Raw genomic sequence first — 13,936 nt, 5'->3', positions numbered from 1 at the left:
ACACCACACTGCAGTGGCAGAGATACAAGAGCAGACTTGTATGTAGTTCAGTCCGGGAGCAAGCCAATCAGGCTAGACTATCTCTCTGCTGAGGTTGTGTCACCTGTCGTGTCCCATCATTTCTGGTTTCACATCGCTACACTGTGACTCCTCTTCCTGATAGAGGAGAGTGGAACCGAGCAGGGCAGTGACACATATCCCCTCAGGGGAGAACAGGAAGGAAGGCGACACAGTGAGAGACCTGAGGTTTCACGCCTAGTCAATGTGCTAGGTACAATAAAAAGCAGTTATCGAGGCCAGGGCATATGCTGGCTGTTAGTTTTCACTAGTTACTCCATTCAACAACCAAACACAGAAATGGGATACCAGACAATTAGGATGTCTTGATCTGCAAATACAATTTGTGTTTGTTTATTAGACTAGGATCTGGTGTTAGTGTCTCTTACCTGGTATACGTGGTAGGCGTTAGAAGCGCGTCCTTGCAGAAACACAGAGGGAATCCAGACATTGATGAGAGCACGGTGAGCCCTGGGGCAGAGGAATACACAGTAAGGGTTATAGATACTGTATTATTCATCGCAGGAAAGCTGTCATTCATAAAATATACTATGACATTAAAGAGAGGGTCTTCAATAGATTCAAGAATTCACTACTACTACACTTATATGAAGATCACGTTGTCAGGAAGCATAAATCAGAACCATGAAGCGCTACGGTATTTGCCTGGCTACCCATCCATACCACTCCGGCCAAACACCACGGCCACTAGCGTTTCTTCTCCACGATGAATGTATGGGGAAATCGACAGAGCAGCGGAATTCAGGATGAGTCGTCAGGCAAGCAGAGTATTAAACCATGAGAACTTTCACCTCAGGAAGGAAAAAAATGGCTACCTACATAAAAACTCCACGAGGAGACCTTTCATTAGGGAAATGGAAAGAACCCAAAGGGAAATAAAATGTGAACCTGTATGTGGTTTGACCGCTGAGGTGCTCCTCACTACCTCCTACCAGAGGACATTACTACCACCTTGCAGGAACACAGTGTTTCAGACACCCAGGGTGTGTTCAAAATCGCACACTATCCCTATATAGTACACTACTTTGACCAGAGCCCTATGGGTACTGGTCAGAAGTATTGGACTATATAGGGAATAGGCTGCCATTTCAAGCACCCAGTCAGGGGTTACAGTGCTCTCGTCCTCTACTCCTGTTCCCTGTGTTTAATAAGGGACATAACCGATTTAAAAAGCACAGTGGCACAACAACAGCATCCGTCCCTCCTTCATCACAAAGGTTGCACTGTGTTCTTTATTCACCGGAGCAAATGAAGACAGTCGTCAAGTGTCTCTGTGGTGTGTGTGTGGGTCTACACTCTGTTGTCTTTTGCAAAATCACATACTATCCCCGATCAGTTTTGGGATTAGTTACTTGAAAAAAGTATATTACATATTACTCTTTACATTCAACAAAAGTATCTTGTTACTTTACAATATTACTTTGTGTGGAAAGTAATGCGTTAGTTATAAACTGGGTGGTTCGAGCCCTGAATGCTGATTGGCTGACCGCCATGGTATATCAGACCGTATACCATGGGTAGGCCCCATTTTTTTTTACTGCTCTAATTATGTTGGTAACCAGTTTATAATAGCAATAAGGCACCTCGGGGGCTTGTGGTATATGGCCAATATACCACAGCTAAGGGCTGTGTCCAGGTACTCTGCGTTACCTTATTGCTTAATTATATTACTTTGCATTACGATCAAATATAGGCTACTTGCTGGCGCTGCTTCCTCTGCTAGTCTACAAGTGCTGCACTATATATGTATATGTATATATACACACACCTTAAGTCAAACATCTGTACAGATTTCCTAACTTTCATTCAAAATCAAAATCTTTCTCTCGAGCCGCCAGTTCTTCGTTGTTTGACAGAGTAACTGTAATAATAACTGTAATAATAAGTAACGTGTTACTTTAGTCCGTTACTCATAAAAGTAATCTGATTACGTAACGAGCTACTTTTGTAATTCGTTACCCCCAACACTTTCCCTTATATAGTACACTATTTTTGACCAGATCCCTATGGGCCCTGGTTAAAGGTAGTGGACTATATAGGGAATAGGCTGCCATTTCAGGCACCCAGTAATAGTCACGTGTTATAGCCCTCTAGTCCTCTACCCCCGTTCCCTGTGTTTAATGAGAGACATAACTGATTTAAACAGCACAGTGACACAGCCTCCCTCCCTCCTCCCTCACAAAGGTTGCACAGTGTCCTCTTTTCACCGACGCTAACGAGGACATGAGGAAAGTGGTCAAGTGGGTGACAACCTCGGTTCAACTCTGTTTTAAACCACTCCTCTCCTAATGAGACGACAAGGGTCATCCCTGGACCAGGAGAGCTAGTGTCAACAGGCTTTCTTTACAAATGGCCCTTTTTAAAAAATTTTTTTTACATTTTCGTCATTAGCGGATGCTCTGATCCAGAGCGACTTACAGTTTGTGCATTCATCTTAAGATAGCTGGGTGAGACAGCCACATGTCACAGTTGCACATTTTAAGTAAGTACCTTTTTCCTCAATAAAGTAGTTATCATAAAGTACTAGCCAGGTTCTATTAGCAGTTAGTACAACACCTGTATATACACTGCATGTACAAAACATTAGGAACACTAGCAACACCTTCTGTACCCCTTTTTGCCCTCAGAACAGCCTCAATTCTTGGGGGAATGGACTCTACAAGGTGTCTGAAAAGTGTTCAACAGGGATGCTGGCCCATGTTGACTCAAATGCTTCTCACAGTCATGTCAAGTTGGCTGGATGTCCTTTGGGTGGTGGACATTCAAATCAAATCAAGCTTTAATTATACAGCACATTTCAGACATGGAATGCAATGCAATGTGCTTCGCAGGAAAATAACTAATAAAAACAATGAAAATAAAAGCTGAACTATTTACTACACAAGAAACATAAGACAAAAAACGAAATAACGAAAAAAACTGAACGACTAAAAAGCACGCTAAGGAAAAGCAAAGCTAAAAAGCACACAGGAACCTGTTGAGCGTGAAAAACCCAGTAGCATTGCAGTTCTTGACACTCAAACCGGTGCACCTGGCACCTAATACCCCATTCAAAAGCACTTAAATCTTTTGTTTTGCCCATTCACCCTCTGAATGGCACACATACACAATCCATGTCTCAATTGTCTCAAGGCTTGAAAATCCGTCTTTAACCTGTCTCTTCCCCTTTATCACTACACTGATTGAAATGGATTTAACAGGTGACATCAATAAGGGATCATAGCTTCCACCTGGATTCACCTGGTCAGTCTGTGTCAGGGAAAATATTTTGTACACTCAGTGTACACAGTAATGTATGTTTACAATATACAGAGTATATAGTTTACCATGAAAATGGTTTAGTGTCTTATGACTGGGGATCTACAGGGCTGGGGTTGTCCTCCCCTGATTTTAAAGACATTCTCACTCACTGTCACAGATTTTCAAACAGAGAGGTGGAGTTAGAGACCAGCAGTGAGAGAGGAAGAAGGATATTTTCAGAGATGTCTGAAAACGGTCACCTACCTTCCCTCACCTGAGGTGATAAAGATACACATGATGATGACAGAGCTGAGCCGTGGTGTCAGAGATACACATGATAATGACAGAGCTGAGCCGTGGTGTCAGAGATACACATGATAATGACAGAGCTGAGCCGTGGTGTCAGAGATACACATGATGATGACAGAGCTGAGCCGTGGTGTCAGAGATACACATGATAATGACAGAGCTGAGCCGTGGTGTCAGAGATACACATGATAATGACAGAGCTGAGCCGTGGTGTCAGAGATACACATGATGATGACAGAGCTGAGCCGTGGTGTCAGAGATACACATGATAATGACAGAGCTGAGCCGTGGTGTCAGAGATACACATGATAATGACAGAGCTGAGCCGTGGTGTCAGAGATACACATGATAATGACAGAGCTGAGCCGTGGTGTCAGAGATACACATGATCATGACAGAGCTGAGCCGTGGGGTCAGAGATACACATGATGATGACAGAGCTGAGCCGTGGTGTCAGAGTTCCACATGATAATGACAGAGCTGAGCCGTGGTGTCAGAGTTCCACATGATAATGACAGAGCTGAGCCGTGGTGTCAGAGATACACATGATGATGACAGAGCTGAGCCGTGGTGTCAGAGATACACATATACAGTGCATGACTTTTTCCACATTATGTTGTTACAGCCTTATTCTAAAATTGAGTAAATCTTTTTTTTTCTTCATCTATCTACACACAATACGCCATAATGACAAAGCAAAAACAGGTTTTTAGAAATGTTTGCTAATTTATTTTAAAAAATCTAACGGAAATATATTACATTTACATAAGTACTCAGACCCTTTACTCAGTACTTTGTTGAAGCACCTTTGGCAGCGATTACAGCCTTGAGTCTTCTTGGGTATGACGCTACAAGCTTGGCACATCTGTATTTGGGGAGCTTCTCCCATTCTTCTCTGCAGATCCTCTCCAGAGGAGGTCTCTCCAGAGATGTTTGAACGGCTTCAAGTCCGGGCTCTGGCTGGGCCACTGAAGGACATTCAGAGACTTGTCCCGAAGCCGCTCCTGCATTGTCTTAGCTGTGTGCTTAGGGTCATTGTCCTGTTTGAAGGTGAACCTTTGCCCCAGTCTGAGGTCCTGAGCGCTCTGGAGCAGGTTTTCATCAAGGATCTCTCTGTACTTTTCTCTGTTCATAATTGCCTCGATCCTGACTAGTCTCCCAGTCCCTGCCGCTGAAAAACATCCCAACAGCATGATGCTACCACCACCATGTTTCACCGTAGGGATGGTGCCAGATTTCCTCCAGACGTGACGCTTGGCATTCAGGCCAAAGAGTTCGATCTTAGTTTCATCAGACTTGTTTCTCATGGTCTGAGAGTCTTTAGGTGCCTTTTGGCAAACTCCAAGCGGGCTGTCATGTGCCTTTTACTGAGGAGTGGCTTCCGTCTGGCCACTCTACCATAAAGGCCTGATTAGTGGAGTGCTGCAGAGACGGTTGTCCTTCTGTAAGATTCTCCCATCTCCACAGAGGAACTCTGGAGCTCTGTCAGAGTGACCATCGTGTTCTTGGTCACCTCCCTGACCGAGGCCCTTCTCCTCCGATTGGGATCTGAATACTTTCCGCACTGTATATAGTAGAGATAGTCAGACACTGCTCATGTGATAAGAGATATACTGTGGATGTAGATATGGGGAGATAGAAGGTGCTTACGTCTCAAAATCTGATAGGCTGGGGTCGTCAGAAGTCTGGCTCAGGTCACCAGGAACCTTTATTCAAAAGTAAGGAGAGGAAGATGGAGCGAGAGAGAGACGGAGCGAGAGAGAGCAAAATGTCACTGTTTATACAAAATGTCACTGCGTTACTATGTCAGCTACCTTTCATCCATTTCTACTTTACACAACCCTTTGTGTCTGAGCAGCAGGGTTGGGTAGATCCTGAGGGAGAGGGTGTCTTTCTGTGTGACCAGCGGAGCAGAGCACTGTGACATTACTGTACTCTGCCCCCCCCCCCTCATCCCATCACCACCACTCTCACGTCAACGTACTGTACACACTAAAAGAAACTATTGGAACTCATAGTGGAGTGCGTGACACCATAGGGCCTCTTGTTGTTGTTAATCCCTGGATAGGAGGGAGCGCCAGCGGCAGAGATGGACACTATTACCCAGCATGGCTGTAAGGGATCCATTCCTATAATCTGTCTGCAACTTCTCCTCAAATCCCCCCACAACCCAGGGACACATGCAGGGGTAATTCTTTGTGTGTGTGTGTGTGTGTGTGTGTGTGTGTGTGTGTGTGTATGTGTGTGTGTGTGTGTTTCAACAGCCTTTTGTCTTTCATTTTCAATGTGTGGACTGTCTATTAATAGAACAAAAGGGTCTGGTGTAGAGAGGATGAAGTAGGGCTCTCACACCCCAGAGACAGGGCCACAGGGCTGAGATAGAGGGTGCCACATCTCCTCTACTCCCCTCCTGCTCCAGCCCCAGGGACCAGAGAACCACACATACAGCTTGCCTGGTCAGCCAGCCAGTGTGCGGACAGAGCTGGGCCAGCAGATGAGGGCTGGAGCTCTGGGATAACGGGTAGCCTGGGGTAGTTGATTTGTTACCGAGTGGCCAGCAATCTCCCGTGTGTGTGTGTGTGTGTGTGTGTGTGTGTGTGTGTGTGTGTGTGTGTGTGTGTGTGTAGAGGGTAACTCACTGGTCCTCTGAGGTCGATGAGTTCCTGTTTCATCTGGTTGATGAGGTGGTCCTTGGCCATCAGAGAACGGTACAGACGCTCATTGAACTCTATCAGCTCACCGTGCATCTCAGCCACCTAGTATAAACACACACACACACACACACACACACACACACACACACACACACACACACAGGGTTAGTTACAGTCTGGAATACACACATGATCCCTCCAGCTGTATATGAACTGAAACAATAGACTCCAAGAACAAGTCAACAATGATACACAGCGGAACCGTAAGATTGACAGTTTGGCCAATCAGCTAATCGGATGCGCGCACACTCACACACACACACACACACACACACACACAGGGTGGTTGAGTCCAGGCTGCTCACGACATCAGCTGTCAGTGTCCATAACAGACCTGGACAGGGTGATAGGTTTCTGCCACCAGCATGTCACAAACAGAGACAGCCAGATAGCTATGACATTCATTCATTTGTCTGGGGACATCAGGTGTCAGGGTAGATTGAGGACAGGGACGTCTGGGTATGACCGGTGAATGATGTCCTTTTTGACATGTCTGTAGCCATCACTGACCCTAATACACAGAGTATACCACCTCAAACACACTGGGTTAAAATAAGACATCATAGAGTCTCATTTTAAAGTGAGACAGAATGTTTTAGCCTGGCTGTTGGTTTTAACAGGAATGTTTGGGATGAAAACTACCAAGGAATTCACTTCAGTACCAGGCTAGTTTGAGAATGATTATTTTAAGAAAGCTCATTGTCTGTTATTATGAGGGAGAGATGGAATTATAGTAGTTAAAAAGCAAGGAATAATGAAGACAATTGTTATCTTATAGCACAAAGTTGAAAAATAACCTCAACATGGCATCTGGGAGAGGTGAGGAAGCAAACTTTTCCTTTGTTATAGTTTTCCAGCTATAATTATTTCATAGTTAGCTAACATTTCAACATTCACCTAGGTTTCTAGGTCACTATTAATAAATACAGTCATTTTTAACTTTCCAGACAGAATTCAAACACAGTGACCTCAGGATCAGGTAGAGAGAGTTGGGCATTAAAATGCAGAACTTGACATCTTTGAAGGCAGCGCCATCAAAACACTCCTGCTTCCACTGTTTCTACTTTGAAATGCACTCAACATTCAACTTTCCCATCTCAGGAGTTAACCTGCAGCTTCCTTGATGTTGTCTAACTCTACAGAGACCGGGAGAGACAACGGGTATGTTGAATGATGTGAACACACCCACCCACACAAACACAGGTACAAACACACACAAACACGGACACACAAACACGTGTGCATGTGCACGCTCACACACACACACACGTGCGTGCACACACGACTCAGCTGGCATTTGGAGTACCAACAGCACTAGCGAGGCCCAGCAGTGTCGCATCACCTTTGACAGCCACCCTGTGGGGAACACTGAACAGCACAACAGAAAGGTTCCTAGCTACCAAGTCGGACCGACAGAACTCACTGATGGAACATCGGATCATTCTGGAAAACTCAATCCATTCATCACCTCTATTTATTTGTGCCGTAACTTTCAAATAGGACATTAAAAAAAGAAATTAATTTGAAGCGTAAAGGCACCCAATTAATTCTCAGTGAGAGGGAGCTAATCGGTTTGTTATTCTGCGGCCGCGCCTGCTGATTTGCACATGTCATTTCAGTCAGTCACAGCCACTTGCTAACGCTCCCAATTCAGTTCAACAGGCGAGGAGTGCACATGCGGTTTCAACCTCATTACTCACCATGCGGCGCTGGTCGGGAAGACAGGACCAAGTCACTGCATTCATTCATTCAATGTTTTGTTTAACTGGGTTTGAATTTAGAAAAGTTGTCAATTTTCAATTTCAGCTTTTCCATTAAAACTCTCAGAAATAGCAATGCATCTTATTGAGAGCAGTTAGTTTTGGTTTATTGTAAGTTATTTTGGACCTACAAACTAACTTAACAGTAAAACCAGTTGTCAGTCTCTATTTGTGGGCCATATGACAGTTCTATATGGCACTGTTGTGATGCAGGTGATCCTAGCAGTTCCCTCCCTCCACCCCCTTTCTCCCATACCCTCCCTCCCTTTCTACCCCCCTCCCTCCCCCTCTCTCTCCCTTCCTCCCCTCCCCTCCCTCTCTCCCCAGGCTGACAGTAGTGTGAGGTGAGCAGCAGTTAGTGAGGCGAGCAGAGTTGCTGTGCTGAGCTGGGAGCCTGTACAGAGAAGTCCCAGCCTAAGCAGAAATGGCCACCATAGCTGACCTGCTATCTAACACAAGTAATTGGATGTGAAACGAGTCTGAAGAGAGAGAACAGAGAGAAGTGGAAAGAGGAGATGACAGGCTTAGCTTTCCCTCAGAGCGGTAGCATGAGAGAGGGATGGATGAATGTGTGTGGTGGAGAGGGGGATGAATGTGAAAGCAAGGGAGGACTGGAGGAAGAGAGGGGGGAGATTGGTGTCAGTGTCTGGGTGCACACTGTCGCTCTCTCACTGACTCACTTTACCCAGCAGTCTCCACAAACAGGAAGTGACATGAGCAGGGAGACGGGTGGTGGGGAAGGAGGAGGGGCGGGTAGAGGACTAAGCTGTCCACTCAGATTGGCACGCATGCAAGCACACACACAGGCACGCGCACACACACCCACACACAAATTGGCAATTTGTTGAGCATTATTTAGTCCATCCATCTCTTCCATTTTTAAGATCAATATAGGAATGGCTACAGTGGAGCATGTTTCCAGGCATAGGCTGGTATTATTGTGAGTCTTTTCTAAATTGAACAGAAAGAAAGCCTGTTAGTAATTGCTGTGGTGTTTCTGCTGTTGGATAATTAATGAGAGAGAACAGATCAAAAGGAAGATCCAGAGATCCCACAGGAGTCCCCGACCCATATCTCACTGTTACACACACACACACACACACACACACACACACACACACACACACACACACACATATATCTCACTGTTATACCACACACACACAGACCCTCAAACACCCAAATCTCATTGTAGAACAAACACCCTCAAACACATATCCATCTCTCCTCCACAAAAAGACTACTACATCCCATAATAGTATCTTACAATATTATACTATTTCATATCACACCTCTGAACTTGGTTATAAAGAATTGTGGTTATACATGTGGTTATTACATATTCCTAATGAAAGCAAATCTCCTATACCTTCCAACTATTACACTGTGGCCACCAGTAAAACCCATTGTCAATAGCAACAGCCAACAGTACTAGCCAAGCTGCTGTAGTCTAAACATCTGCTTGTTTCCATGACTTCAGAGAACATAAACAGGCAAACCTGATAGTAACATAATGTGGAGGACAAAAGAAAAATGTACACTGTCTGCCAGTACATTTAAATAAAGTTGTCACAGCGTTGAACTGAGATTTAAAGTGAAAACGGCAGTACCCGTCTCAGCATGTTTAGGAAAGCCCTATTGAGACTGACAGGCAAGCAAATGAACGCATCATTAAGTAAACAATAAAAAAGACATAGATAAATGCATAAATAAGTGAAATGACAGTCTTCCCAAACACAAACAGAATTATTTCTTATTAAAGAAATATAAAACACTTATGAATAATTGACTGCAACCTCATTAAAATAGAGGCGGGCGGTGTTCCCAGGGTTTGCTGATGTCATTGTCTCTCAGCACAGAGAGCCACACTGTCGGTTGGTCATTAGTTAACCAGCATGCCAAGAACTCCCAGAACCACCCACTCCCTGGCTCTGTCTCTGAGTGACTGCATCATCGTCATGTGTAAAAACAGAATTAGAACTGTGCATCAGCTGCCTACAAACTCCATGACTGTTTGAATACTTTAGAAATCCCTTCTTGAAGTAATCACAGGGATTTGACCAGGCTGGATTAGTGACAGCAATCCCCTTCACTGATCTGTGATGACTGGGTAGATAGTTTTAAGTTGTATTAGTCGTATGTACAGGATACACATGGTATACACCTTCCAACGAAATGCTTACTTGCAGGCTCCTTCTGGACAACGCAACAACGAGAAATAACAAAAGATAAGAATAGGAACATAAAGTAAACGGCTCAGTAGAATAGAATAAACATTTGAGCTCTAACTAGTTGCTGCCATATGCAGAGAAATCCATGACTTCTCCATCAGCTCCATGAAAGGGAGTGAATGAGGGTAGAAGGGAGAAAGCTACTTTCTGGAATGAAATGCAGCCATCTCAGCTGCCTAAGTACTGGTAAGGGTAAGACTGAGCCAGACAGTAGTGGTACTAGTAGTACCCACCTCTATGAGTTTGCGTTCATAGCTGGCAGCCAGCTCCTCAACATCCCCCATAGACCTGCTCTGAGGGGCCGGAGTAGGATCGTCACAGTTCCTCACCATGGGGAGAGCTGGAGAGAGAGGGGGGAGAGAGAGGGGGGAGAGAGAGGGGGAGAGAGAGAGGGGGAGAGAGAGGGGGAGAGAGAGAGGGGGGAGAGAGAGGGGGGAGAGAGAGGCAAACAATTACTTGGGGAATAATAATAATAATTTGATGGGTGTTTATATTTGTCCTGTTTCACACATGTACAATTGTGTATGATATGTATGTGTGAAATGGAAATGTGTTTTCCCTGTGGCTCAGTTGGTAGAGCATGGTGTTTGCAACGCCAGGGTTGTGGGTTCGATTCCCACGGGGGGCCAGTTAAAAAAAAATAAAAAAATAATAATGTATGAAATGTATGCATTCACTACTGTAAGTCGCTCTGGATAAGAGCGTCTGCTAAATGACTAAAATGTAAACGTAAAAATGCTTTTTGCACAAATTCTAGCGCCCTCTGAGACATCCCCGGAAAGAGGGTTCGCGGCCAGGGTCAGCCATTAACAACAGTGACCCAGGAGCAATTAGGATTAAGTGCCATGCTCAAGGGCACGTCAACCTTTTTTCAACATGTCGGCTCGGGGATTCGAGCTAGCTACCTTCTGGTTCCTGGCTAAACGCTCTAACCACTATGCTACCTGCCTCCCAACATAATGAGTTATATTAATAATGAGAAGTGTTTGATATGCCTGGGGCAACAATAAACAAACACACACACACACACCATTATCACTGGATAATTATGCAGAGTATTGTCTTGTCGGTAGTTAAAGTAAAAATCAACAACTGTTTGATGGGCCGTTTTTTTTCACACAGCTCTAATTGTCTGTTGGAGGCATGGGTCAGAGAGCAGAGCGGTTACTTCCTGGAAAGCTTTAAAACAGCCTCCTCTCTAAGGTACTAAACCCGCTGTATGTACCAGGGGAAGTAAACAAGTAAACATTGTTGTTATGACAACCATTTTCTCTAATTACTGTCTTTTTGCACCGAGATTCACATTAAAAAAAAGATTGTTTCTCAAAACTTCAGACTATTGTATCAAACTGACACGCTGCTTGGCTCTCCCCACATACTCCTAAAACTGTGGTTCATCACAACTAGTTCTAGCTGGCTAACGTCATCAATACGGGCCTACAGCGGTTCCACGTCAGCTATAAACATGGTGTAATCAAATTATAGGAGGGAGAACAACAGAAGTTACACTAAAGGGACTTGGAGGAGCGGTGGCTCCTACAGGGAGAGATGGATCATTTCTCCTTTAACACCTTTATATATAAGGTCCCACATTAGGTTAGATAACACAAACACACACAAAAATTATGGCAGAACACACACATGCACACACACCTACAGCACTGAGGCGACAAAGACGGAGAGAAACCTCTCTCCTCAAACTCAAGCACACACGCGCGCACGCACGCACACGCACGCACGCACACACGCACACGCACACACACACACACACACACACACACACGTGTGCGCAATACACAAACAAACATCTCAGAAAATAGAGAATAATAACCCACTTAAAATAACAGATGTAGGTTTTGGTTGAATTTGTAGAGAAACTGTCCAAATCTCTCAGTCCTAATAGTGAAAAAGGGCAGTGTGTGTCTGGTCTCGCAGAGGCAGATATTGATTAAGGAAGATGATTGCTGGTCCAGAGGAGACAAAAGCACAGCCTGCTGCTGAGAATCTGAGTGATACAGCCCTGATAAGAGGACGACGAGGAGGACAAAGTCAATCAACCCTTTCAACACACACACATACACACCTCCCAGTCTACACACACCTCCCAGTCTACACACACCTCCCCAGTCTACACACACCTCCCCAGTCTACACACACCTCCCAGTCTACACACACCTCCCAGTCTACACACACCTCCCAGTCTACACACACCTCCCCAGTCTACACACACCTCCCCAGTCTACACACACCTCCCAGTCTACACACACCTCCCCAGTCTACACACACCTCCCCAGTCTACACACACCTCCCCAGTCTACACACACCTCCCCAGTCTACACACACCTCCCCAGTCTACACACATCTCCCCAGTCTACAGTCTACACACACCTCCCCAGTCTACAGTCTACACACACCTCGCCAGTCTACACACATCTCCCCAGTCTACACACACCTCCCCAGTCTACACACACCTCCCCAGTCTACACACATCTCCCCAGTCTACACACACCTCCCCAGTCTACACACACCTCCCCAGTCTACACACAGCTCCCCAGTCTACACACAGCTCCCCAGTCTACACACACCTCCCCAGTCTACACACACCTCCCCAGTCTACACACATCTCCCCAGTCTACACACACCTCCCCAGTCTACACACACCTCCCCAGTCTACACCTACCTCCCCAGTCTACACACACCTCCCCAGTCTACACACACCTCCCCAGTCTACACAAATCTCCCCAGTCTACACACACCTCCCCAGTCTACACACACCTCCCCAGTCTACAGTCTACACACACCTCCCCAGTCTACACACACCTCCCCAGTCTACACACACCTCCCCAGTCTACACACACCTCCCCAGTCTACACACCTCCCCAGTCTACACACACCTCCCCAGTCTACACACACCTCCCCAGTCTACACACACCTCCCCAGTCTACACACACCTCCCCAGTCTACAGTCTACACACACCTCCCCAGTCTACACACATCTCCCCAGTCTACACACACCTCCCCAGTCTACACACATCTCCCCAGTCTACACACACCTCCCCAGTCTACACACCTCCCCAGTCTACACACAGCTCCCCAGTCTACACACACCTCCCCAGTCTACACACATCTCCCCAGTCTACACACACCTCCCCAGTCTACACACACCTCCCCAGTCTACACCTACCTCCCCAGTCTACACACACCTCCCCAGTCTACACACACCTCCCCAGTCTACACACATCTCCCCAGTCTACACACACCTCCCCAGTCTACACACACCTCCCCAGTCTACACACACCTCCCCAGTCTACACACACCTCCCCAGTCTACAGTCTACACACACCTCCCCAGTCTACACACACCTCCCCAGTCTACACACACCTCCCCAGTCTACACACATCTCCCCAGTCTACACACACCTCCCCAGTCTACACACACCTCCCCAGTCTACACACACCTCCCCAGTCTACACACACCTCCCCAGTCTACAAACATCTCCCCAGTCTACACACATCTCCCCAGTCTACACACACCTCCACAGTCTACACACACCTCCCCAGTCTACACACATCTCCCCAGTCTACACACACCTCTCCAGTCTACA

The 13,936-nt window shown here is 45.9% G+C and overlaps 1 protein-coding gene across 1 annotated transcript in view; it reads right to left on the bottom strand.

The window, feature by feature from the left end:
- Positions 1–13,936, bottom strand: part of LOC115201343 (sorting nexin-29) — a 109,442-nt gene that overhangs the window by 32,482 nt on the left and 63,024 nt on the right. The window contains exons 15-18 of the mRNA XM_029764893.1: positions 10,566–10,672; positions 6,267–6,383; positions 5,278–5,333; positions 447–528 (exon numbers count right to left, since the gene is read on the bottom strand). Of these exons, the coding sequence (XP_029620753.1) occupies positions 447–528; positions 5,278–5,333; positions 6,267–6,383; positions 10,566–10,672 (362 nt within the window). The remainder of the gene's footprint in view (positions 1–446; positions 529–5,277; positions 5,334–6,266; positions 6,384–10,565; positions 10,673–13,936) is intronic.

The sequence above is a fragment of the Salmo trutta genome, chromosome 10, assembly GCF_901001165.1.
Source record: "Salmo trutta chromosome 10, fSalTru1.1, whole genome shotgun sequence".
NCBI classification, from domain to species: domain Eukaryota; kingdom Metazoa; phylum Chordata; class Actinopteri; order Salmoniformes; family Salmonidae; genus Salmo; species Salmo trutta.
Note: the sequence above shows the minus strand (reverse complement) of the source record. Positions and strands in the feature narration are given on the sequence as shown.